Source organism: Hemicordylus capensis, chromosome 2 (assembly GCF_027244095.1).
Source record: "Hemicordylus capensis ecotype Gifberg chromosome 2, rHemCap1.1.pri, whole genome shotgun sequence".
Lineage (NCBI taxonomy): Eukaryota > Metazoa > Chordata > Lepidosauria > Squamata > Cordylidae > Hemicordylus > Hemicordylus capensis.
Genome location: NC_069658.1, coordinates 407,805,172 through 407,831,020, shown reverse-complemented (window position 1 = coordinate 407,831,020; position 25,849 = coordinate 407,805,172). Strand labels below are relative to the sequence as shown.

General features: G+C 43.3%; 1 protein-coding gene across 1 annotated transcript; it reads left to right on the top strand.

The window, feature by feature from the left end:
- Positions 1–1,161: 1,161 nt before the first annotated feature.
- Positions 1,162–18,115, top strand: LOC128342175 (uncharacterized). The gene is made up of 4 exons (XM_053289166.1): positions 1,162–1,709; positions 6,932–6,986; positions 8,262–8,471; positions 14,452–18,115. Exons 1-4 carry the CDS (start codon positions 1,656–1,658, stop codon positions 14,817–14,819), a joined length of 687 nt encoding a protein of 228 aa, XP_053145141.1. The 5' UTR covers positions 1,162–1,655; the 3' UTR covers positions 14,820–18,115.
- The last annotated feature ends 7,734 nt before the right edge of the window (positions 18,116–25,849 follow it).

Below are 25,849 nucleotides of genomic sequence, written 5' to 3'. Positions count from 1 at the left end.
GTTGGCTCTGCTAATGATTCTGTTGATTCTCTGGTACAAACATGGAATAATGAACTCACTAGAGCGGTAGACACAATCGCTCCTAAGCATCCTCTCCAACTTGCATTCAAGACAGCCCTGTGGTATTCAGATGAACTATGGGAGCTGAAGCGGCGAGGTAGACGACTTGGGCACAAGTGGAGGAAGACTGGCGCAAGTCTGATTGGGCACAACACAGAACCACCTCATCATTCCATTCACTATCCTGATCCAGGATCCTTGCCCCCAAGTGTAAGATCTTCATATGTGTAAGGTCACTTTTACTCTCAGTAAAATATTAATCCTTTCAGGTGGCTATAACAGTTAGAACAAAGTATCACTTTTAAGAAGGAACAAATGTGTTACCAATTGCAATAATTATCTATCAATGCAGCTAGCCAACTATCATAAAACCATAAAACCACACTACGAAACTGGAGTGGGCTTGGGGAAAGGCAGGATCCTACCTGCTGTGCCTTTCCCCCAGACAACTGGAGTCTCCTCTGGGCTTCACCACTCATGTGATCGGCATGGATCCGAATGGAAGTAGACTCCCAAAGTGGGATCAGGATGAGGGAGTCCTCCCATATCTCACAATGCTTGATTGAAGTCCTCCCATATCCCACAATGCACTGCAGACAGGGGAGAGGCAGCCCTTGGCAGTGCAGCAGCGTGCCTCTCCCTGGCCCTGCTTTCCTCTGGATTCTGTTGTAAACATGGACACCAACTTCTGGGAGCTGCAGAAGCGACTCCAATCACCCACATGATCAAAAGCTGATGTAGGGCAGGGGTTGGGGGAGGGGGGTGAGTTCAAAAGTTGGTCTACCCTCTTAGGCAGACAGTGGATAGGAGAGGTTCCCGTGGCTCCAGACAAGCTTCTGTATCCTCTCCTATCACTAAAGGCTGGTTATGAGATCAACCCAGTATGTTGCAACTATTACAGCTGTCTAGGTACAGGGTATGGTCCATTATGCTAGCACATTGTATGTTCTACGCTCTCTCTTTGTGTGTGTTTTTATTTCACTTGCTCCGTTTTCTTTCACCCCTGCTGGTCATAATGGTACATTCCAGGAGTGCCCATTTGAGGAAGTAGTCTTTTCAAGTGCAGCAGGATTTTGACAATGCGGAGTCTGTTTGCCGAGAGAACAAGTCTGACTTGTCTGAGACAATTATACTCATAAACAGAAATGTGCAGTAAGAGATACAGATTGACTGAGGGTTGTGTTTTTAGACAGGAGTGTGAGTTAGGTCTGTAATGTCCAAAGTTTGCAATAGGACTAGGAATGATATTGAAAGGGTTGTAAGAAAGTTGATGTTTAGACTAATTAAAGGACCTGGCAGGTGCTCACAAACTGCTATTTAGAAAGGAAGAGAAAGAAAGAAAGAAAGAAGCCCTCCCCCCCTCTCAGTATAGTGTAGTTGCTTACAGATATTCCTGAAGTGCTACGGATCTCAGTCAGCAGTTGTTGTAGCAGAGCCCGGAAGTGGCAGCAGAGAACAGACCCAGACTGGTAGGCAAATGGAGGATTCGTGAACATGCTATGCTTAATTTAGTTGTTTAATAGAGACTTTAATACAGTTTACAGCTCTGGGATTCTTGGTTGAAGATTAAACAAAGGGAGTACACTACAATAAGCATGGCTTTCTCATTCTGCTGTTGCTGTCCTTGTCTCTCCCTTCCTTCAAGCGAGGTAAGAGTAAGACACTTTCAGGCTGTGAGTAAAAACAACACAGAAGTATTTGAAGTTGAGAGCTCTGTCAGCAAATCCAATTGTAAAGGAAGCCAAGACAGCTTTGTTTTGTGCAAAAAGGCCAGGCAGGCAGGTATATGGTTAATCTCTGTGAAAATCAGTGGTTTATCAGCTGGGAAATGGTCAGAATGTCAAACAGCTCAAATTAACAAGAGAGAAATATATGTGCAAAAGCATATTTATTTGGTTCAGGATGCTTTGATGCTTTTTTGGTCCTCACACCAAAAAAAGAATCACACACTCATAACAGCAATAGCTGTAACTGTAGTATCCTGGTGTTTTTGGACAAGTGGGCAAAAATGCATTATTTATGTATATGATGAAAAGGGAGAATGTGATAATACAGTCATATGATAGAAATGGGTCAGCAATTAATACAATTAATTATATTGTTTGTGTTCTGGAATTTTGCAGTGCTAGTAATAATGAAACTTCTTGAAGTGATTGGCTCAACTCCCCTTATGTTAGAGAGGGGCAGGCAGAACAAACTCTGACTTCTGTTGATTAAGCTGCTCAGATCTTAAGGTTCTCTAAGTGCTGCTAGCAGAACTCCTCTGATTTTAGTGAGAGAGGTTTGGCAGAAGAAAGGAAGAGATTAAAGAAATATAGACCTATGGAGATAGCCTGGTGAAGATGCAGAAGGGAAATAGTGGTTTGCTAAATGAAAGTAGATGAGGGATTTGGGAGAGAGCCTTGTCCAAAGGAATTGGGGTGAGGGGAGAAATACAGATAGGCATGTAAGAAGCTCAGGACCCAAGCTGGGGCAGAATCAAAGCGAGCCAATCCTATTTGACCACTAATTTTGGTTTATTTGGACTCAATTCAGTGAGCTGAATATTTCTTCTCCAGCATTTTCTAAAACACACACACACACTCCTCTGATCCCTGCAATTTACCTACTGGGACACACATTGCCACCCCCCACTCCGCTTTTACAAGGTCCTTCCGCTTGCAATGTATTCTATTTTTCTTCAAATATTTCAGTTTAAATTAACAATGAAAAGTATGCTAGTAACCATGAATCTCAAGGTTAAAATTGTGTGAACAATATTATGTAAAAATATTTTTGGTGAAATATCTGATTTTACCTAAAAACAGTGGCGGGGGGTGGGGGAACCTTCTAGTGCAGGGTTTCTTAACCTTGGACCCCCAGATGTTGTTGGACTACAACTCCTAGAATCCTCAGCTGCAATGGCTTTTGCATGGAGGTTATGGGAGTGGTAGTCCAACAACATCTGGGGGCCCAAGGTTAAGAAACCCTGCTCTAGTGTTAGCCAATGGGGAGTTGGCTAACACTAGAGGGTTCCCTTGCTCCCCGCCACTGTTTCTAGGTGACATCAGATAATATTTTACCTAAAATCCATCACTACCTGGATTTGCAGCTGAGCTTGGCAAACTGAGCTATTCTCCCCTCTCAAATTGGAAAAGAGCTCTGTCTATTCTGAGCTAAATCCTGAGTCCAGTTCAGACCCTGCTACATTATTATTAATTACTATTATTATTATTTTATTATTACATTTTACATTTGTACATGACATCTTCAGGAGAGCAATGGAGTCTGAGAGCTTCCCTAGCCCCATCAGAGTTCCAGTCCTGAAATCTGCTCTGCATTCCATTCACCTGGCCTGGTGGCAGTGATGACAACAGTAACAGCAGATCACAGCAGTAGCAGGGGCACTTCTCTGAAGGCCTTTCAGTCTCCCTGCTGGAATGTTTCTGTGATGCTGTCCCTTGGCATTAGGGAAACTGCAGGAAATAGTTATTTATTTATTTATCTATCAAAATTTTAAAAATACTGCCCTTCATCCATATCAGGACAATGTACAAAACAGCAACATAAAAATAAATCATTATAAACTAGAACAAAACAATAATAAAACTAATCAAACAAAACTACAGCAATTAAAACATTTTTAAAAAGATTCTGCATCTAAAAGTACGAAAACCATTCATAGCAGCTAAACCCAATTCTGAAGGTCAAAGTTATAAGGAGATACTAAAAGCCACTGAAAGATTGAGAGAACAGGACAGTTGTGGCCTGGTGCCTTAAAGATAGCATGAGGCTGCAGGTGATCCTCTTTAAGGAGCATGTTTCCATCCCTCACTCCCTGGTGCCTGTTAGTACATTGCTACAGTAGTATCCCGAGCATTCAGGAGCCAGGGAAATGTAACTTGCCTGAAGGAACATGATGTCCTGTGTGTGAACAAAAGGCCCCCACAAAAATTCAAAACAAAATGCCCTGTGGTTTTGGGCCCCAAGACATGTAACTCATCAGGGGCGTAACAAGGCTGGAGTGGGCCCAGAGACAAAATTTTAAAATGGGCCCCTCACTGATACACACACACACACACTTCACAATATATAGTCATGTGACTTGCCTCTGGGGGGCCCCTCGAGGTGTGGGGGGCCCCCAGGCAGCCACCTCCCCTTGCCTAATGGTAGTTACGCCCCTGCTAGAGAAAGACATGCTGTTCTGGTAGCTCCAGGTCTTAACACTCACACCAATTTCGGAGGATGAATACAACTGAAGGAAGCCCGGGCAGGTGTGCGGCTGGGGGAGTCAGTCATGTGACCTGCCTCTGGGGGCCCCCAAGGCAGTGGGCCCCCAGACAACTGTCTCCCCTTGCCCTATTATAGTTACGCCCCTGTAACTCATACAAAGAACATCAGGTCCCCTGAGGAAACCTATATTGTTTTCGGCACTGCACTCATTTGCAGAGCCTCTCCTTTGGGTGCTCCTCTCTTTAGAAAAGAGATGAATGGCTAGCAGGGAGAGAGCCTTTTCAGCACTGGCTAGGTTCCCTAGTGCTTGGTAGGATGCAGAGAAGGATGGAATGGGAGAGACCACTCTACCTCCCTCCCACAGCAGCTTCAGAAGCCACCAGAAGTTGGAGGCCAGCATGATGAGTTGCCAACATTCATATTCTGCATCAAGGAATTATGACACCCTCATAATCACAAGCCTGATCAAAAATAACTGGGACTAAGAACCCCAGTTTCAGTGCTTATCCAGGTCCATAAAAGCACCAATTTTCACAAAAACCACCGTGTAACTCATTAATGGTTACTGGCGTTATATTTCATTTATTATCTAGTGAAAAAATAGCAGGCAGAATGGTTTTGATTCTGCCAAGGCTGAGTACAAGAATCTCTTTTCACAAATACTGTACCAAGGAGTACCAGCCCAGCTCATGACATTTTGCTCCCTGAAGCACAGCACCAAATGGTGGCTGCCCACTTCCTTCCTTCCATCTCTTTTCTTTTTTTTCTTCTCCTAGTAACCCCCTAATTCCTTCCTTCCTTCAAATCTCTCCTCCTCTCTTCCATTTCTCATAGTGCCATTTCACTATTTTAACTCCGCAGGCCCTTCATGGGGGCTGCTGGGTGGGAAACTATGCTGCTCCTGAGAAATGGCTCAGAGTTCACTGCCTGAAGCGGCCCTCTTCACTCTGCTGCATGGTAGGACTTGGCCTGCCATCTGTCCGTCCCTAAGCAAGCCAGACACTTTAAACATGACAGGCTGCTAAGCATTTGTTTGAAGGGAATTGGAGGATCTCGTTAAATAGTTAACCAATAAAAGAGGGGAAATAAACTTGCTAGAAGGTGGTAGCATGAGCACAACTGAGCAGGGCACTGCAATAGGGTGTTATCAATATGCTGACACCCAAATCTATTTCTTCATATTGACCTCATAAGGAAATGACATAACTTCCCTAATTGCTTGCCTGGAGGTAGAAATGGGCTGGATGAGGGATAACTAACTGAGGCTGTATCCAAATTTTATTATTTTATTATTTTTTAAACAAATAAGACGGAGGTACTAACTGGCGGGGGGGACAACCCGAGAGATGGTTTAGATCTGCTTGTTCTGGATGAACACTCCCCCGAAAGAACAGGTGTGTAGCTTGGGAGTGCTCCTGGATCCAAAATTCTCTCTGGTCTCTCAGGTCGATTCGAGGCAGTGGCCAGGAGTGCTTTTTATCAGCTTCAGCTGATAAGTCAGCTATGCCATTTCTGGAGGTAAATGACCTTAAAAGAGTGGTGCATATTCTGGTAACTTCCAGGTTTGACTACTATAATGCACTCTGTGTGGGGCTGCCTTTGTACGTAGTCCAGAAACTACAATTGGTACAGAATGCAGCAGCCAGACTGGTCTCTGGGATAACCTGAAGGGACCATATCGCACCAATTTAAAAAAAACTGCACTGACTGCTGATATGTTTCCAAGCAAAATACAAGGTGCTGGTTATTACCTATGAAGCCCTGAATGGCTTCGGTCCAGGGTACTTAAGAAAGTGCCTTCTTTGTCATGAACCCTGTCACCTATTGAGATCATCTGGAGAGGTTGTGTTATGGTCGCCACTGGCTCATTTGGTGGCAACTCGGGACCAGGCCTTCTCTGTGGCTGTCCTGGGGCTTTGGAATACGCTCCCTGTCAAAATAAGAGCATCTCCATCTCTGTTTGTTTTTAGGAAGACCCTCAAGATACTGTACACCTGTTCTCTCAGGCTGAAATTAACTGAAATTAATTTTAATCTGTTTAATTGTTTTTATCCCATGAAATTGTTTTAACTTGTTATTCTGTGAAATAGTTTTCACTGTTTTTAGTCTGTTTTATATTTTTTGTGTTTTTAATTGTCTACACCACCTAGAGAGACACATACCAGGCAGTATATTAATATGATAGATAGATAAATAAATAAATAAATGGGGCGGCTCCTGCAAATGAAGGCAGTGAGTCCCATCCTCAAATGTCCCAGGGCCTCTGCCAACCTCACTATGTCCCTGCTAGCATGATTGGAGGGCAAGGTGGCATTTGGTGTCCTGCTTCAAGTGTACCAAGGGCTTGGGCCACCACTGGTTTTATGTGATGTATTTGGTTGGCTTTTATTGTATCTCCTTTGTTGTCAGCTGCCTTTAGCCAGTGCCTGGAATATCCTTCAACTCAATGGAGAGAAAAGGCAGCCCTTGCTAGTATGCCATTCCATGAGCAAAACAGAGCTCCCACTTCAGCCAATGGCTGATGGTCAAATGAGTGCATATGTACCCCAAGAGGCAGCACCAAAGATTTGCTGACAACTTGAATAGGTCCTTACCAAAGATTTGCTGACAACTTGAATAAGTCCTTACATAAAGCATAACTACTTTGTTATGTTCACAGAGGGAACCCCTCAACACACCACATTCAAGACAACCTCGCCAGGACACCCAAAGCGGTAAAAAAAAAAATCTGAATCATGTTCCTTGATTTTATGATAAATTCCTTTATTTATCAAATGTTCACAAGATTTTATACAGTTACATGAAAATTAGAGCTGTACTCAGTATAAGTATAAGTGTACACTACAGGGGCAGGTGGAGCATACAGAATGACAGAATATGTGACACTACTTAAAGATATCTGGCAAACTGAATTGACAAAATACCTTCCATAAAAATAAGTGGGATATTTTTAAAATTAAAAAATAATAATTTTAAATAAAATTATAAACAGTTTTAAAAATCCTTTCTTTAAATTAGAGGAGTGTGTGTGTGTGTGTGCAGATATACTGCAATCATTTCATACACTATCATTTCAGAAGACAGGATTGAATTGTTCATCTTATTTTGAAACAGTGAAGAACTCAATGGGTTTTTTTCTTTGTCAAAAAAAAGAGGGGTCATTTTCCAGAAACAAGATACTTTTCAAATGTTCTCAGAATTAATTTGGCAGTAGAGATGCATACTGAGACCATGCTTTGAGGACAAAAATCTGACTAGAGTTTTCCTTTTTTTCTCTCCCTTTATTTTTCTTTTTCTTTTTTCTTTTTCTTTTAAGTCTCTGTGACATCTGCTGGAAATACTACCAGCTAATGGATCATGTATTCCATTGCTTGGAAAGATGCAATTAGGTTCTGCAAGTTTGAAAAATAAACTCTAGTCTAAACTGTGTTGTCATGGAACCACTAGTCTGATTTTCAATTGGATAATTCAAGCTTTAATTAAGGCTCCCGTGCTTATTCTGGTGAAATTGCTTTCCAGATATGATGGCTGTGATTTTTCAAAGCCAACTTAAGGGATTTGGAGTGCCAGTTCCCATTAAAATTAATGGCAGCTGGGCACTGACGTTTCATGCAATGGACTTGAGAAAATCTCTACCAACATAGTCATTGCATATGAAGAACCCACTTGGTTAGTGGATTGGTTCATTTGACCCAGCATCTCTGACATGAGCTAGAAGAACCAGACTTCTTGAATATATACATTTGTATGGTACTATTAACAAAGTGCACCATTCAATGACATTTGCTCTGGCTATTTAACTACACTTATAATAATAAAAAGCCTAAAAACAAAAGCACACTTTATGAATGCCAAGCCCCTCTCCAGTAATTTTGGCCCAGTGCTGCACTTACAGGAAGTGTGCAACTTCAGTGTATTTTTGTGCTCTCCATATTTCTCTTGTACTGATTTACTAATGAACCAGTTTCTGTGGTCCTCCATCTTTCTAGCCCTCTTCAGCAAAGATGAGGCCCTCACCTTCAAACGAGTCAATCTGCCTGAGACTGACACAGTATTTGCTAGCATTGCCAAGACTTTCAACAAGCAGCAAGATGATTGGTCGGCCATCCGGAAAGCCATCCAGAGCCTGAAAGAGCTCTATCATTGTTCTGTTGCAAGCAGTCTTTCTGTATGTATGGAGAAGATACAACAAGAACACTGTAAGTTGATGGGAAAATATACTGAAGTAGAGTTGGTATTATAAGTGAGAACACTAACGTCTCTAATTGTGGTGACTGACCTATTCTTTATTCCCACTGGATTGGTTTTGGAATGAGCCACACACTCCACACACACACCCCAAATTGTGGAATAGCTTGGCTTATTTCCAAGTCAATCCAAATTCAGCCTCCCAAGAGAGGTCCTGGTGAAGCTTTTCCTGGCTGCACCAAGTTTTTAAAGTAAGCCAGGAATCAAGGAAGTGTGCAAGCTTCTCTGAACCCTTGTTTTGAGATTCTAGCAGTGCCAGCCCAAGGACTGGTGGTACCCTGGGTGAAGCCTGGCTTTGGCACTCCCCGTTTCCTTCGCCCACACAGGCATGCACTTCCATTGGGGAAGTGGGAGGTCCCCCTCACCTGTTTGACTGCTCACTCACTCTCCTTGCCACCTCTCCCATTGCTCCTGCCCCTGCCAGCTGCTTCTGGGCTGCAGAATATTAGAATGATGTTGCTATGCAAAGCAGCAATGTGGTTATAATGTGCTGTGCCAGGCTGCCCAGAAGCAGCGGGAGGAGCGGTGGGCGGAGGCGACAAGGAGAGCAAGTGGGTGGCCAGCCAGGCAACAGGGATGGGGAGTGCCTGCTATATCATTCGTCCAATTGCTTCAGTGATGGGAGGTGTGTGCCTGTGCCTGCAGAGGCAGCATGTGACCCAGGCCATCAGCACCCCTCCCCACTTGGTGCCCTAGGTGACTGCTTAGTTCACCTGTCCCTGGAGTCTAGCTTTGTATTGACCAATAGAGACAGCCAGGGGGCTACACCCCAAAAACCTGACACTAGGGGAAAACCAACCCTCACAAAGACCATTGTATCCCTGATGGGAGTTTGTATCCCCTCCACTTCCAGCGGGTTTGGAGTGTGTGATCCAATAGACATAGATGTTGCAATTACATAGGCGAAGGTAACAGACTGCTCCCCACAAACAAAACAAATCCCCCACTTGGGTCTGCAAGAATCCTTTTTGTTTAGTTATTCAATTTGTTTTAATTATTAAAACTTTGTTTAGTTATTCATTCAATAATAAATGAATAAGTAAACACATGTGCTTTCACTATCATTCTATTCATTTTCATTATTGCTATTCATTGCTTTCAGTGGGAGACCCATCTTCTCTTCTGCCATGCTTGTAACTTCTGGCTGACCTCCCAACTAACTGGCATCCAGGCTAAATGAATAATGTTGTGCTAGTGCAAGAAGATCCCGCAGCTGTGCCAAGTCACAGGGATGCTAGAAATTGCACTCTTGTGCAAAGGTTCCCTGCAAAACATATGGTTGTGCACCTTGTTGGACAAACACAAACGTGTTTGCACTACTGTGGAACACAAACTCCAGAGGTAGTGTAACTGGTTTGCGCAAGCACTGCCTTAGTCTGGATCTCAGCCTCTGTGTTTTCCATCCATCCACTTAGACTGAAATGTTCAGGCATGCTATCACCTTCCACAGGATCAGTCTTGCCACATTTCAGAAATTAGGAGCAATTTATAAAGACACATAGCTTCACAGTCTATTATCTAAACTAATTGTAGATAGGATTAAAATGATAGGCATGACAAATGCTAGGTTTTCTCTGATGCCCTATTCACAGTGACCAAGAGAGAGACTAGGAAAAAGAAGTTTGAAATGCGCTGTTGAGAAGGCAAGGCTCAGACTAGGGGAGGCAGCAAATGTTTGTTTTCTTTCCTAAAGAAGACAGCAAGCAAGCAAAAATATAAATAAATAAATAAACAAGGGGGAAAGAACCAGCTAAGTTTGTTAGGTCTTTTCTAGGGTTTGATTTCTGGGTGGCTAGAGGTTTGTTTTAAACAGGGAGTTTCTTTCAGTTGTGCCTAGAGAGACAGTGGATAAGGCACTAGCTGCATGTGAGTCACACAACTTGTGAGTAGGGCCACATTCCTGAGGTGGCTCAAATGAGCTCTTGAGAAGACAAGGATCAAACCCAATTTTCTAGATCATTTATGAATAAGTTAAAGAGCAATGGTCCCATTACAGATGCTTGGGAGATCCCACTTCTTACTTCCCTCCATTGTGAAAACTGTCCATTGATTTCCGCCCTCTTTTTCCTATCCTTCAACCAGTTACTAATCCACAAATGAACCTGTCCCCTTATCCCATAACTGCTAAGTTTACTCAAGAGCCTTTGGTGGTGAAATGTGGTTCAGTGTAAGCAAGTATAAAGTGATGAATATTGGGGCAAAAAATCCAACTTCACATATACACAGATGTGGTCTGAGCTGTCAGTGACTGACCAGGAGAGAGATCTTGGGGTCGTGGTGGACAACTCATTGAAAGTGTCAACTCCGTTTGCAGCAGCTGTGAAAAAGGCAAAAACCATGCCAGGAATCATTAGCAAGGGGATTGAAAAGAAAGAAATTAATATTACAACACCCTTATACAAATCTGTGGTGCAGCCACATTGTAGTACTGCGTGCAGTTCTGGTCACCGTATCTTAAGAAGGACATTGTAGAACTGGAAAAGGTACAGAAGAGGGCAACCAAGATGATCAAAGGCCTGGAGCACCTTCCTTATGAGGCAAGGCTACAGTATCTGGAGCTTTTTAGATTGGATAAAAGGCGACTACGGGGAGACATGATAGAGGTGTATAAAATTCTGCATGAAGTAGAGATTGTGGACAGAGCAAATTTCACCCTCCCTCCCTCCCTCTTCTTCACCCTCTCCTTCCCTCTCCCTCCCTCTCTCAACGCTAGAACCAGGGATCATCCCATGAAACTGAAGGCTAGGAAATTTAGGACCAACAAAAGGAAGTGCTTTTTTACTCAGTGTATAATTAATCTATGGTCTTCTTTGCTACGGGATGTGGTGATGGCCACTAGCTTGGATGGCTTTAAAAGGGGCTTAAGACAAATTCATGGAGGACAGGTCTATCTGTGGGTACTAGTCTGGTGATTATAGTCCACATCCAGCCTCAGAGGGAAGATTCCTCTAATACCAGTTGCAGGAGAGTGAAAGCAAGAGAGAGAGCATGCCCTCACCTCTCCTGTGGGCTTCTCAGAGGCATCTGGTGGGCCACTGTGTGAAACAGGATGCTGGACTGGATGGGCCTTGGGCTAGCATATTCCCTTTCATGGGAACTCAGGAAGAGAGAGGATGACAACAGAAAGCAGAATTTTGAGGAGCATTACCCCCATTCCCCTATTCACAGTGATTCAGGGAGAAAGAAGGAGATAAAGTTGCTCTTCCACTCTTTCATTGAGAGGAATGGAGCAACATTTCCCATGCTTTCACTGATCCAGATGGTGGCAAGCAGGGGGGACAGGTGAGGAGGAGGACAGTGGCAGTATGTCAACCTGATAATCTGCTGTCTGAGGCAACGGCTTCACTTTGCCTCATTATGAGGCTGATCCCGATGGAGGCAATGCCTTTCAGAATGGGGACACTCTTGCTGAAAATTGTTTGTGTTTAAAACTGGCCAGTTTAGCGTGTCAGTTTCCCTTTTTCTTCTCTCTCTCTTGCCCTTTTTCCTGTAACCTCAATCTGACCTATTTTGGCTGGGCTGCTAAGGGAAAATGAAAATGTATGAGTGAATAAAAAATATGTATAATAAATGAATGTATTTCTCATGGAGAAAAATAAGGTGCTTCATTAAAGATATTGTTACAGTGGAGGTAGAGGGGCGGGGGGGAATCACTGACAACTCTGACAGAGGATGACCCAATTTCGACTGACAGGTAACCCAAGGATATACAATGTCTGTGCACAGAAATTGTACTTGTTTAAGTATAATTATTTTAAACTCTGTTAAGCACATATACTTGATTATACTGAGATTATATATGCAATATACACATCAAGAGCATTATCTTGAAGGAATTTTTGATAGCATTACAATCATTGGTACCTGGACATCAGAATACTCATAGTTACTTTATTCATTTATAAATTTACAATATCTAGGATATTTTATTTAGGATACATTTTGCAACAAGTATAAAACCAGACTTTCTATAATTAAAAAATGTTTCTCTCCTTTGAATTAAAATTTGTTGGTTAGCATTCCTGGCTAGCTGACATAGTTCATAACTAATCTGAACCTTTCTCACAGTGTGTGCTATTTTCGGTAGTTTCAGAAATGAACCTGTTCAAAATTGAACGGGTTTGATTCAATGGTTTGATGTCGAGCCTCCCCCCCACAACCTGTTTGGGGGGTTCACGAGTTGCTGTTTTTTAAAAAAACAAAAACCTGCCCACACAGAGGCCCATTGGGCAGGTGTGGCAGCCTCCAAAATGGCTGCCACCATGGGGGTGAGGCCCGGAATGGGCCAAAGACCGACCAAACCAGGTGATTTTGAAAATAATGGAGGCCAGCAGGGGGAGAGAGAACTGGAGAAACCACCCACCCCCGGCGGCCTTGGAGAAGCTCCCCTATTTCTATTAAAAAAACACCCAACCACCTCAAAAAAAAAAACCCGGACCGAACCCCGGGGTGGGGTGGTGGGCTGAGGTGCACAAACCTGAACATGCCTGGTCCACTTTGAGTCAGGTCCAGACTCGAACTGAACCAAGCAACTCGGTTTTGTGCACACCCCTAGTTTTCAGGTGTTAATGAAAGCTGGGAGCAATGATCACCGGCATTTCTTAGTGGCAATTCAAGCTTTTTGTGACTGATGGCACAATCCCAAAACTTCATGTACTTGCAAACAAGTGCTTGGAAATGGAAAGCTCCACTAGTGCAACTTTACAAAACGGTTGTGATGCTGGCCTCACATCGCATACAGGGCAAAGATGCACCAGTGCAGCGAGAGAAGTGGACTAACAGCAATTCCCAACTGACTGCACCAGAGGAGTGGTAAGTGGCAATATTTGACAACCTCCCCTTCCCCAGAAGCCCTCTGTGCCACCTGAAAATAGATCCTCAAAGGTTGTGAAGCTTTGGGGGACATATTTTTGGGTGGTACAGTGGACTTCCTGGGGAAGGCGAGGGTGTCAAAAATTGCCACTTCCCACTGCCGTGCTGCCGTTAGTTGAGAAGCTCTGTTCAGTTGCTCTCTTGCTGCATCAGTGTTTCCTTGCTCTGTATGTCAGACAGGGGTTTTGTCCTTTCCTGGGGCAAATGTGCAGTACTAATACATAGGGCTGCCCAATTGCATGCATGGACATTTAGCTCTAAGGCTCCCTTTCAGGAGAAAATTAGAGGGATTAATTAATTCAGCTTCCTAGTTTTCTGCCTAAGTAAGTCATCAAGATGCAAAGGGGTTTAGAATTTTTTTTCCTCCTGTAGGATATCCTACAGATTGGGTTGCACATTACATTACAGTGGAATGCACTATCCAGTGGATTCTTATATTATTTTCCTGCTCTTTAGATTTTTGCCTTCCTGTGTATTACCTCTTCAGTGCCTTTAAATCCAATCCTTCCTATGTAATGCCAGCCTTCCAAGCTAATGCCAAAAGCCCAACAAAGACCTCTTCAGAAAGAAGAGCCAAGCATTTGTGAAACTAACAATAACAAAGACAAGAGGGCAATGTGAAAAGAGATTAGATCAGCATTTGTTAGAGAGACTTATCTAATACCTGATAGTTTGATGCTGAATGAGTAGCAGGAAAAGGCCATAGGATTACGGGTCAAATTCACCCAAGTGGCTTTGCTGAAGAGCATGCCAGTGTGGTTATGCCAGGGATTTGTTTCTTACAAGCAAGTGGCATGGATAATCTTGGCTTAATATTGTTAAATGACGCTATTACATCACACACATGCACACACACACACACCTGTATATGTATGCACGCAACTGTGTGTCAATGATAAGTGAAGTGGAAATAATTAGATTTTATAGTACTGTGATATCTTTGACAGCTGGCCACTCATAAGCTTTTTCCTTCAAGAGTTAAGCTTCCCTAGGAGAAACAATTAGCCATCATCCTTGGACTCACACCAGTTTGAGCTTAGGCATTGCTTTGTCTTTCAGATGCTTGCAGTGTGCAGGTGCATATGGAGGGATACAGATTTTGGCTGGAGGTAAAGGAGAAAGAAATTCCCGAGAAACTGAAAAAAGCTCAGCAGCAGGTGGGGGAGCTGAATCTTGCCACCAAAGGAGTCATCAGTACAGCAACACAACTTGAGGAAATGTTGCACTCGGTGCTTCAGGACCAGGATGATATGGTGAAGAGAGTGCAGACTGCAAACCCTGCACACCTTGACTGGATCCGGATAAAAGGGAACCTGAGAGAAAACATTGAGAAAATAAATCTGGCCACACAATTATCAAGGCAGTACAAAGAAGAAGCAAACAGTGTGCTGACGGAAATGTCCAAGTCAGCAAGCCTGACCATGTAGCAAGCACTGAGATGATGATAAGCCAGTACAGGCTAGGATTGTGTGGACCAGCTTGTGGTTGAGCCAGTTCGCCATCAAACTGGGCCTGTTTGATGGCTCGTCCTTGAGCCAAACAGGGCCCTGTTTGGTTCAGCAGAACTTGAGCTGAACCACCCCAGCCAGCTCAGGGGTTCTGTATGTTTTTTTAAAAAAAGATTTTAAACTTACTCTGGTCCAGCAGCCTCTGGGGGGTGCTGCCACGATTGTGGGGGAGGGGGGTCTGAAGGTTTCCCCTCCCCCACTGGCCTCCCCATGGTCTTCTTTGGTTTATTCAGCCAATTTTCAGTCCCCTCCCTGCTCACAGCAGCCATTTTGAAGGCCACTATGCATGTGCACGGGCTATTTGTGTGCTCAAGCATCCTAATAGCCAGTGCACATGTGCGACAGCCTTTAAAATGGCCGTTGCGAGCCAGTAGAAGGCCAACAAGGCACGAAAATGGACCAAACCAGCCGGAAGAAGACCGGGAGGGAGGCCGCTGGAGGGAAGGGAAACCTTCAGAGACCTCCCCCACCGCAGCCGCAGAAGCAGCCCCTGTAGGCTGCTAAATCCAGCTGTGAGGTTTTTTAAAAAGAAGTATAGAAACCCTCCCATCCTCGAGCTGGGACTGAACTGGTTCAGCCTCAAACTGGGGCCTGACTCGAGATGCACAGAACACAACTGAGCCCGGTTTGGGTCTGGTTCGATTCAACCAAACTGGGCTTCCCGGTTCCGTGCCCACCCCTAGCATAGGCTACCTTTCTCTCACAATAATGAATTAAAGTGCTTGTGAAAAGCCCTTTGGTTTCAGCTTAGATACACCAGATATACTGGGTAGCATCCTCATTTATCCTTGTTTGGAACAAGAGTGCTTGATCTAACTCTAGAAGTGCCAGAGCACTCCTTATCAAGCAGCTATGTTTGGAACCAGGGAGGCACTTGCCAGGACTTGCCCCTCCAAGCTCTGGCTTCTGAATCCTCAGAGAGTGATATAGTGATATATAAACTCTCTTAGTTGATTTTACCCTGCCATTATGGGGACTTCTGAGGCTAATAGCTCAGGAAATATTGGATCAATTTCCCCCCCTCAAAACAACAGAGGATTACACTCCAGCACTAAAAAGAGACATTGAAAAAAAGTATAAGATACATTGTCTGATGGCAACACGCCCCCATCCCGCAAATATTGTGAACCTTTTCTTTTTAGGATTTGGTATTTAAACTGCTGTATCTCAGCTATTTTTCAATGGATCATCATCAAATTTTGAAGGGTGGTGTCTCTTGTCAATTAAGGTCTGCATATGGTCAGGTAGCTTTGAAAGATGATTTTGATTTTATGACCAATAGGATGTTCAGGACTGATAACAATAGAATGTTTAAACAACTTATTTTAACTATACTGGCACTACTGTGCCCATATAATATAGAACCAAGGCATTACAGAAGATACAAAACAGGTATACATGAACAGATAAAACTCTGAAAACAGAGAAGACAAATGCAATGCTAAGGGAGGGAGGGAGGAGTGAGTGAGTGAGTTAATATAATAAAGTTTATGGTCTTGAAGTTACAAGACCACATCCAATATGACACATCATAATGAGAACAATGATAAGAAAGTCTGTTCCAAGGCTGTATTGAAGTGACTCTGCCCCGTTTCCACTGCTGTTTTCATTGGCATCGGGAATAGTGGGTTGTTGTTTTTCAATTTTAGAAGGAATGCTTCCCTTGAAATTGCCGCAGAAATTTGGGGGAGGCAAGAAGTTGCCTAGAGCAGTGGCAGCTTGTTTAGTCTAGTTTAGTTTACATTTTTAAGAAAATCTCTTTGAAAAAATGGGCAGTAGTGTCAAAGGCATTGCCTGCCTCCCCACTGGTGCTGATCTCCTTACTGGAATGTACCAGACACCATATGGCATTATGTGTCCTTTCTCAGTGCATTCTAGGAACGGAAATGGTGCTGGTGGGGAGACAGGCAGTGCATCTGCCACTACTGCTCATTTATCTGAAGAACTTTTTAATCTTCAAAAAAGAAAAAGACCATCACCAGTCTCCGTAAGCGAATAAGTAAAGGTAAAGTGTGCTGTCAAGTTGATTTCGACTCCTGGCGCCCACAGAGCCCTGTGGGTTTTTTTGGTAGAATACAGGAGGGGGTTATCATTGCCTCCTCCCATGCAGTATGAAATGATGCCTTTCAGCATCTTTCTATAACGCTGCTGCTTGATATAGTACCAGCCTCTTCACCAAAGATTCAGGGATGCTGACTCCAGCAATAGTGCTGAAATTCCAGCCAATAGCGGGGATCAAATACTTCTGTCTGTTAGTCCTAGTCTCTCACTTAGTACAGGCAAAAATGAACAGGATCTAGTAGGTTTGTCCAGCAAATATCTTTAGGGTCTACAAAGGAGCGACATTGTTACACTTGGTTGGTGTAGAAAAGTTAGTATAAAAGAGCTCCCAGCTTTGAAGGAAAATAACACAAAGGGAGTTTGGTGTCTAAGGCATGACCCAAGAGTACTTTAGTTAGAATGTGCAACACCTTGTGGAACAACGAGTGCTACACAGGGAGTCAAGCCAAACCTGAACCTGAAACCAGTTCAGAGAAGTTTTTTCAATGAACCCAAGCCCAAGGACAAGAAACTGAACTCTGCCTGTTCCTTAAGGAGAATGGCCTGAAAAAAGTGGTACACCAGCCGGTAACCACGCTGTTGGACTACTGCAATGTGCTCGTTGTAGGGCTGCCTTTGTACATAGTTCAGATACTTCAGTTAGTTCAAAATGCGGCAGCCAGATCAGTAACTGGGGTGTCCCAGAGAGACCACATTATGCCTGTTCTTAAACAGTTGCGCTGGCTGCTGATAGGTTTCCAGGTTAAGTACAAAGTGCTAGTTATTATCTTTAAAGTTCTGAATGGTTTAGGTCTGGGTAACCTGAGAGAGCACCTTTCTCTACAAGATCCACACCACTCATTGAGATCATCAGGAGGGCTCTATCTTTGGGCACCACCAGATTATCTTCTCAGTTGTTGCCCCTAGGCTGTGGAACAAGCTCTCCATGTATATAAGAGGATTATCTTCCCTGATAACCTTTAGGAGAGCCTTAGAGACCCATCTGTGTAGGTTGGCTTTTAATGATATCTAGTTTTAAATTTAATTTTAATTTGATTTAAATGATTTGGTTTTTTTAATTGTTTTATTATGTGTTTTTTATTTTAATGTAAACCAAATTGAGCCACTATAGGAAGGGTGGTATATACACTGAATAAATGAATACATAAATAATATATTTTCTGGCTGGCCTGAATCTCAATTGGAACTGAACCACCAAACAGAAAAAGTGGTAACCAGTTCATTATTCTGCATTAAATGTATATAATCCTGTTCAAACTATCAAGCCAATTACATCTTTTTAAAGTCAGAGTGGGAACTGGAACTGAACTGGATAGTCAGAGAATACTACAGTGGTGTATCATATCAGCCTGATAATAACTGGAAGGCACTTTTCACTAGAAACTATTCCTATTAAAAATGTCTCCAAAATTGGCAAACAATCTGAGATAATACAAAATTGTATTATATTATTATTGTATTGAATATTATTAGAGGCTAGGGTGGGGTGCTTACCTTTTAAAGCCTGCTTCTCTGGAAAAAAAATTGTCTGCCTTCTGGTCACCTACAGCATTTCAAATCCTTGCTTTTCCTTTCCTGGTATCGCCCTACAATGCACCAGGAAAGGCAGCAACATCACAATGATGCATCCTTTTCCTGTTGCATTACTGTGTAAAAATGGCCATGTCCTCCTGATACTATACAACATTTTCCAATGTTGATACTTAGGTATAATTAATGTTGTACACATTATCATGGATTCACATGATTATATTTTCATTTGTTCATGTTAGCCTAGTTGTTCACAATATAAGAGCCATATGGAGGTCACTTGAAACTGCAGTTGCATGGCAGCTAGGGGTGTGCACAAAACCAGCTGGCCCAGTTTGGTTTGAGTCCAAACTGGACCTGAACTGGACTGGGCCAATTCAGTCCGGCATCCCCTCGAACTCCCCTCTGTTTGGTTCAGTTCTGGGTGGTGGTGGTTTGTGAATAAAATAAAATAAAAATTGAGTCACTTATCCCCTCTGGGGGTTACTAGCACTTCCATGGGGGGCCTCTGGAGGTGCCTCTCCCCTGCCAGCCTCCAAAATTGCCCCCCTCACCTGGTTACAGCATTCTTCAGCCCGTTCTGCGCCTCACACCCATTGTGGCATCATGACCCAGGCCATGCAGAGGCCCATTAGGCATGTGTGGTGGCCTCCAAAATGGCCGCCTCAAACCTGTTTGCACACCCCTAATGGCAGCTACTTCCCATTGTAAATTATTTCATGTTTACTGACTCACCACAGGAATCAGACCTCAGTGTATGGTCTGATTTCATGCTGCTGCAAGCTGCTGTTGACTAGAAATGCAATGGAGAGCTAATTTTCATGATGTACAACTGTCACATGGAGATGGTTTCAAGTAGTTTCAACATAGTACTTTCATAGCAGTGTGAGAAGCCAGGCTCTTGTCATAATACAATGCTTATACAGTGAACTTAACAGTACATTAGTGCCGGATGATGCAAATCAAGTGCTGGTGCATGAATCTCATGAGCTACTATACCGCCAGTTTGCATGAAGACGGGGAACTTTTTTATTCCATGTGACACAGCCACACAACAGCATGGAGAAACATTTGTGTGATGCTCAGATTGTGTCAGCTGCAGCCATTTCTCTGATGGAAGCTGCCCTTTTGTTTTAAGCCACGTAGAACTATGTAGCTGGGTGCAGAGCCACAAAATGTTTCCATATTAATACAATACAATGGATTAAAAAATACCTTATGAACTATGAGTTTTTCTACATCCAAATGTTTTCATATAGTCAAAGACATCTATAATCACACATATGCAGACCACAAACCTCATAATTATCATATGTTTGACTCAGTCCAATGCACCCAGACATTTTGAAATATACAGTATATATCATGGAATGCACTGGCATTTCTGTTCTGGCTTTCTTTAAGGAACAAAACACACTTCAAAGCTTTATTTTTCAACTGCAACCATTTACTGAATCTAGGTATGTATGCTAAGGGCTGCTTCCTAAATTAAATTCACTACTTGTGCATTGAAATGGACATCAGAAAGTGATTGAATGAATACATGGCTGATTACAATGTATCTCTTGTGTGGGGGTAGCCCCTGATTTATTCTAATCACAGTATTTGGTACAAAGTTAGGATTTTGACTCTACTATTTTCCCACTCCAGCCATTTTCAGTGGGGGATGTGCATACACCAGTCCGTGTAGGGAGCATTTCAAGCCAATAGGGTAGAAAAAACAGAAATGTGACTCAGGAGAACTTCTGTCTCTCCTACTGAAAGCAATGGGAAGCTTATAGTATGTGTGCCTTTTTAATCACCTCTAAAACAAAGTTATGTTATTCAATGCCTCTGAAATTTGGCAAGCCTTATGTGTTGAAGGGGTAGTAGAATACTGAAACATTTAATGCCATTTAGATGGAAAATGCTGAATTTGCAGGCATCAGAAAACTAACTGAGCCTCCTACTAAAAACAACTAATGAGGAAAATGCAAATGAATCAAATGCAAATGAATTAAATGAACAGCTAGTGAATCAAATGGAAGCAAGCAGAGAAAGAAACAAATCATATCAAGGCAAAAATTTAAAAATTTAAACTAATGTTATTCTTAAAGTGTGCCGTTGAGTCGATTTCAATGCCTGGCACTCACAGAGCCCTGTGGTTTTCTTTGGTAGAATACAGGAGGGGTTTACCATTGCTTCCTCCCACACAGTATGAGATAATGCCTTTTAAGCATCTTCCTATATCACTGCTGCCTGATATAGACATTTCCCATAGTCTGGGAAACATACCAGCCTGGATGTGAACTGGCAACCTTATGCTTGTTAGTCAAGCATTTCCCCACTGCGCCACTTGCACGCCCCTAAAATGTATTACAATATAACCACATGCACAATCAATCAAGGATGTTTTCTGGTGGTTCTTTATCAGTGTGAATGTTTGATTAGAAATGCAGTGAGGAGACATGAGTCAAGAGAATAAACTGAATGCTATGCAGATTGTGCATGCACGGCACTGTGTACAAAACTAAGACATGAAAAACAGAACTAGGAATTCCTAATGCATCGGTTGCACTTCAGAAACAAGACCAGGTAATTCCAGAATCGAGCTGAAATCTGGATGTGGATAATTTGAAAGCATCACTATGTGCTTCACATTTTTTGTATGATTGCTGACTGAGCTGTTTTAAAGCTGTCTTCTAGGACTTAAACATACAAGCAGAGGTGCACCTAGGAAATTTTGGAGCTTGGACCTAAAGGCCTTTGGAAGCCCCCCACCCCACCCCCTGCCAATTAATCATCATCATGCTTGGCTGGGCAATCACACTACCCAGGACATACTAAAGAGGATTTGGGGGGCCCCAGGGGCTATGGAGGCCCTGGACTTCGGCCCCAAAGTCCAGGGGTAAGAGCGCCTCTGCACAAGTATTTTGCAGTGGCCCCTGTCCTTTCCAGTATTCCAACTCTGAAAGTAATGCCCCTTCTGCTGTAGGGGAAAAAAGAATTAAGTATCTCACTCCAGGCAAATTTTGAATAATTTACTAGTTGAAGCTCTTCTTGTGACATCAAGTATAGAGTGATGTCATCCTTGAAGCGTTTAGAAGTTTTTATTTTTAACCATGGCAGTCTTCTCTTGGTCTGCATTGCTTCCTTTATATTTGCTGTGTATGTTAATTAATCTTCCTTTGACCACCAAGTTGACCTGAGTCTGAATCAGAAAAAGTTAAGGCCCCGGGGCTGCTCAGACCTTCTAGGAAAGAATATTGCATGAAAAAAATTGGATCCTTTATTGGCATCATTAAAGACCACCTGCTCTCTGGACCCCACTTGGTCTAATTAGTCATCCCCAGGCAGCCCACCCACCCCCACACCTGCTATTTAAAGCTGGTAAGAGCCTTCAACTTACTCTCTTTGCCTTTCCTTTCAAAATGAGGATTTTCAGGCCTCGCCCCTCTGCTTTCATAGCTTGGAGAATCGACATGTTTCTCTATAACAGCTGTCCACCCAGAAGCTCACAGGCCAGCAGCAGCTTATTACTTGGCAGGGTCACTGAGCCAAAGCCCATAAACCATAGCAGATTGGAACAGTTTCCCATATATACCGCCAAGAAGCAAGCAGCATGTGACTCACGCCACCCCTTCATTGTGACTTGGTGTTAAGTCTTCCAGAAAAGGAAATGTTTATGGGACCGGGAAAACAATAAAGGAGGAAACTTTAAAGAATGTGTTCCATGTATTGCAGTATTTCTTGGAAAGCTTAGAAGGTTTTGGTCCTATTACCCAAAGCAGTGTCCTGCAAATTCTATTTTGTCTCCTTGCATTTGATGCTTGCTCTTATGGCCATGACTCAAGCATATCTACATTATGGACTGAAGTTGGTTTTCCTGTTGTTCACTGTCCCAAAGGAATGCTGGGAACTGAAGCTCTATGATGCTAAGGATCATCAATGACTGCTCAGAACTACAGTTCACAGGATTCATTGGGGAAAGTCATGAAACATAAAGGGCTTTACAGTGGTATAAAATGGATGAGTAGAGCAAATATATATTCTGTGAATTAGTTCTCACACTTGCCAGTGTCAAGAAAAGATGAAAATTGGAGAGAGGACATTATTCCATTGTCACTTTAGATATTTTTAGTTGCAATAAGAAACTACTACTGCTACTAGTAGCCGCAGCAGCAGCAATAGCAGTAGTATTTTGGAATTTGTGAGTTAATGTGTTCATTAAATAGAAACTACAATATGTCACTTGATCATCTTCACTAGCCACTATAACAATCATAAGACGACTGGGCAATAAGTACTGGTGAAAACTGTCTTCAAATATAGTGAACAGTAAGCAAAACCTATATATCACATCTTCTCTTGGATACCGCACACGTTTTGGTTTTTTTCTAGTTTAGGATGATGTCTTAGGCTCAGGCAGTGCTGAGAAGAAAGCAAAACATAAAGAGATTAGTATTTCTAGGAGCAAGGCCTGGATAGAAATCCTGTACATGGCTGGCAGAGAGGCAGGTGGAGGTAAGGTTGCCAGGTCCAGATCATTAAAAAAGTTGATACACATCACCAAAAAAGTGGAAATAGAGGACGCCTTTCACTGAAAAAAGTCACCACTTTGCATAAAATTTGCATGTGTTTATTGGTATTATATAACATTTTGATAAAAATTGGATAATTTATTTATTTATTATTTATTTATTAGATTTATATACTGCCCTTCTGATATGGCTCAGGGAGAATAAATTTGAGAATAAATACAGCTCACCACTGCGAAGCTGATGACCAGGTGAGCTGTATGCTCAGTCTGCAATCTAGGTGCAGAATTCTCAAGGCTCCTGCTTCTTAACCGTAAATTCATCTCCTGGTTAGGTTTACTACACACAGAGACTGTTCTCACAAGTATCCAAGCCTGGACTTGTCTGCTTGTGAGAACCGTCAGGATACACACGGAACCCAGTGGTGCTGTGGCACTAAACCCAGCACTGAATCCCTTAGCCGAGGTTAAGGGCACAATTGTGCACTTCACTTGGCTCCTGAGATCATGCATCGTGCTGACATAGAGATGGGTGCCTAGAGTGCCTGTCCCCTGCAGGAATTCCCCCAGAGCACTTTGTTCGGCACACAGTGCACTTTGGGATTCTCAGAGGCTGGGACAAGTCCCGGCCTCTATTCACCTGGCAGTGCTGGTCATGTGGGCCTGTGGCTTGCATGCCACAAGGCCTCATAGCAGTCATTTGGGGGAAGGTAGGTTGAACTCTGCCTTCCCCTGTCTGCCCATGCTCACACTGTCTTCCTCCCCATGAGTCACCCAGCCTGATCTCCCCAGTCAGGCCAGCTACTTCACCTCTTGGCTCTAGGTGGGGTAGCCAGCTAGTGACCAAGCCAGCCTCTTTGCATGCTGGCACAGTGGTGCATGCACGGTCTCCCACTCGCTCGCTGTTCTCTGTGACTACAAACATTTATAGATGAATTTTCAAGAGAAGGTTTCATAGTGGTTTTCAATGAAAAATAAATAATAAGATGTGTCCCTGTCCCCTTACAATAGAAAAAGAAATGCAAGGTAACACCAGCATCAGCCACTGAAGGGCCAGTTGCTCTCCCCATGATAAATAAAAGAGATGAACCACTTTAAAAGGTGTCTTTTTACTCAGTTAGCAGGGGTAGCTGCTAATTGAGTAAAGTTAGTTACCTAACTGCTAACTTCTCACTGCCACCGCCGCCACCACCACAACCACATGAAGGAAGCATGCTGCACGTACTGGGCCCACCTATTCGTGCTCTGGCTTAATGTGGCTCTGAAACCTGCCACTGAAGCAGAACCTCCACTCTGACCCTCCCATTGGATGAATAGTCAGTAGTAGGGATATGCATGGAACTGGCCAGGCCAGTTCAGTTAATATCTGACCCTAATTCAACCACTGGAGTGATTTGAACTGGTTCGTGGACCGGTTCGGGGGCCTGCACATAAAGGGGAAGGGGGACTACCTAAAGGTAGAGGGTGCAGGAGGGGAGTCAGGGCTACTTTAATCAGTGGGGGTGGGGTGGGGGTGGGTGGCTCCCCTCCCCCACTGGCCTCCTCCAGAGTAGCCTGGGCCAGCTATGGCCCAGTTGAAGCTGGAGCACACACTCGGAGGCCCAAGCCACTCTGGATGCCAGCAGGAGTGGGGGGAGCTGCTGCCCCTGACAATTAAAGTAGCCGTGGATCCCCTCTTGCACCCTCTAGCTCTAGGAAGCCCCCCTTGCCCCTTTACGAGTAGGCCCCCGAACCAGTCTGAACTGGTCTGGTTCGAACCGAGGCCAGTCCAGTTTGAACACAGACTACTCAAACCACCCGTTTGAGTCAAACTGGGGTTTGAACTGGACCGGTTCGCACACCCCTAGTCAATAGGAAGGGGAAGGAGACAGAGGAAAAGAAGCTGCTCGTGAGAGCAAAGTCACATGTCTTCTATAAAAGCGCCTAGTTGGCAACCCTAGGTGGAGGGGCAAGTCTTCTAGAAACTAGGCAATACTGCTAATTGACCAGGCAAAATCCCTTGGAAACCTTTATAATCATATTCTGGCTTTTGAGACATTACACTGTATTAGCTATCAAACCAGATGCTAAACTCACAACCATTCATTCATTCATTCGATTTCTATACCACCCTTCCAAAAGTGGCTCAGGGCAGTTTACACAGATAAATATAAATAAATAAGATGGAGGTGGATAGGGCCAGTTTTCCAGTCTCACAGATTCAGAGGAACCATCTTTAGTTTACTGCAAACACAACTTAACCAGCAAACAGCTTGTACATAGAGCTAAATACTGAGCTGTAGAAAGATAATAAATAAAGGATTAACAGGCTTGAAATGGGTGGGAGGGTTGGGATTAGATAAAGTTGCACAGAATGAGACTGTATGAGATGACACAATCCAACATTAGGCCTTTCCAAGCTGTAGTTTGCAAAGACACCTCAGTGTTCAAAAGGAGAGCTTGCTTGCTATTACGCAGGACCAAGCGAAACAAGAGTAGATATATTAACTAGGCATGATCAATCCCAGCCTGATAATAAGAAGCCGTGAGGCTTAATCAGTTGTAGAGGGAAAACTGAAACCATTTTAAGTACATAGGTTAAGGGGCAGTATATATACCAATGAATACAATGCCCAGTTGGGACAGAATAAGGTCTGGGGCAGCTAATGTCAGTCAAGTCAGCCTGAGAGATGTTCATCATATTTGAACACATTTTCCCCCAGTTCAGGGAACCTTCTGACCTTCAGTCCTGATGGCTTACCACACTGGGTAGCAGAGCACAGATTCAGTGTTTCCTGATATCTGATAGTAGATAGGAAGAAAATTATAAATGAACCTAGGGGGAGAACAATGAATTAGCATA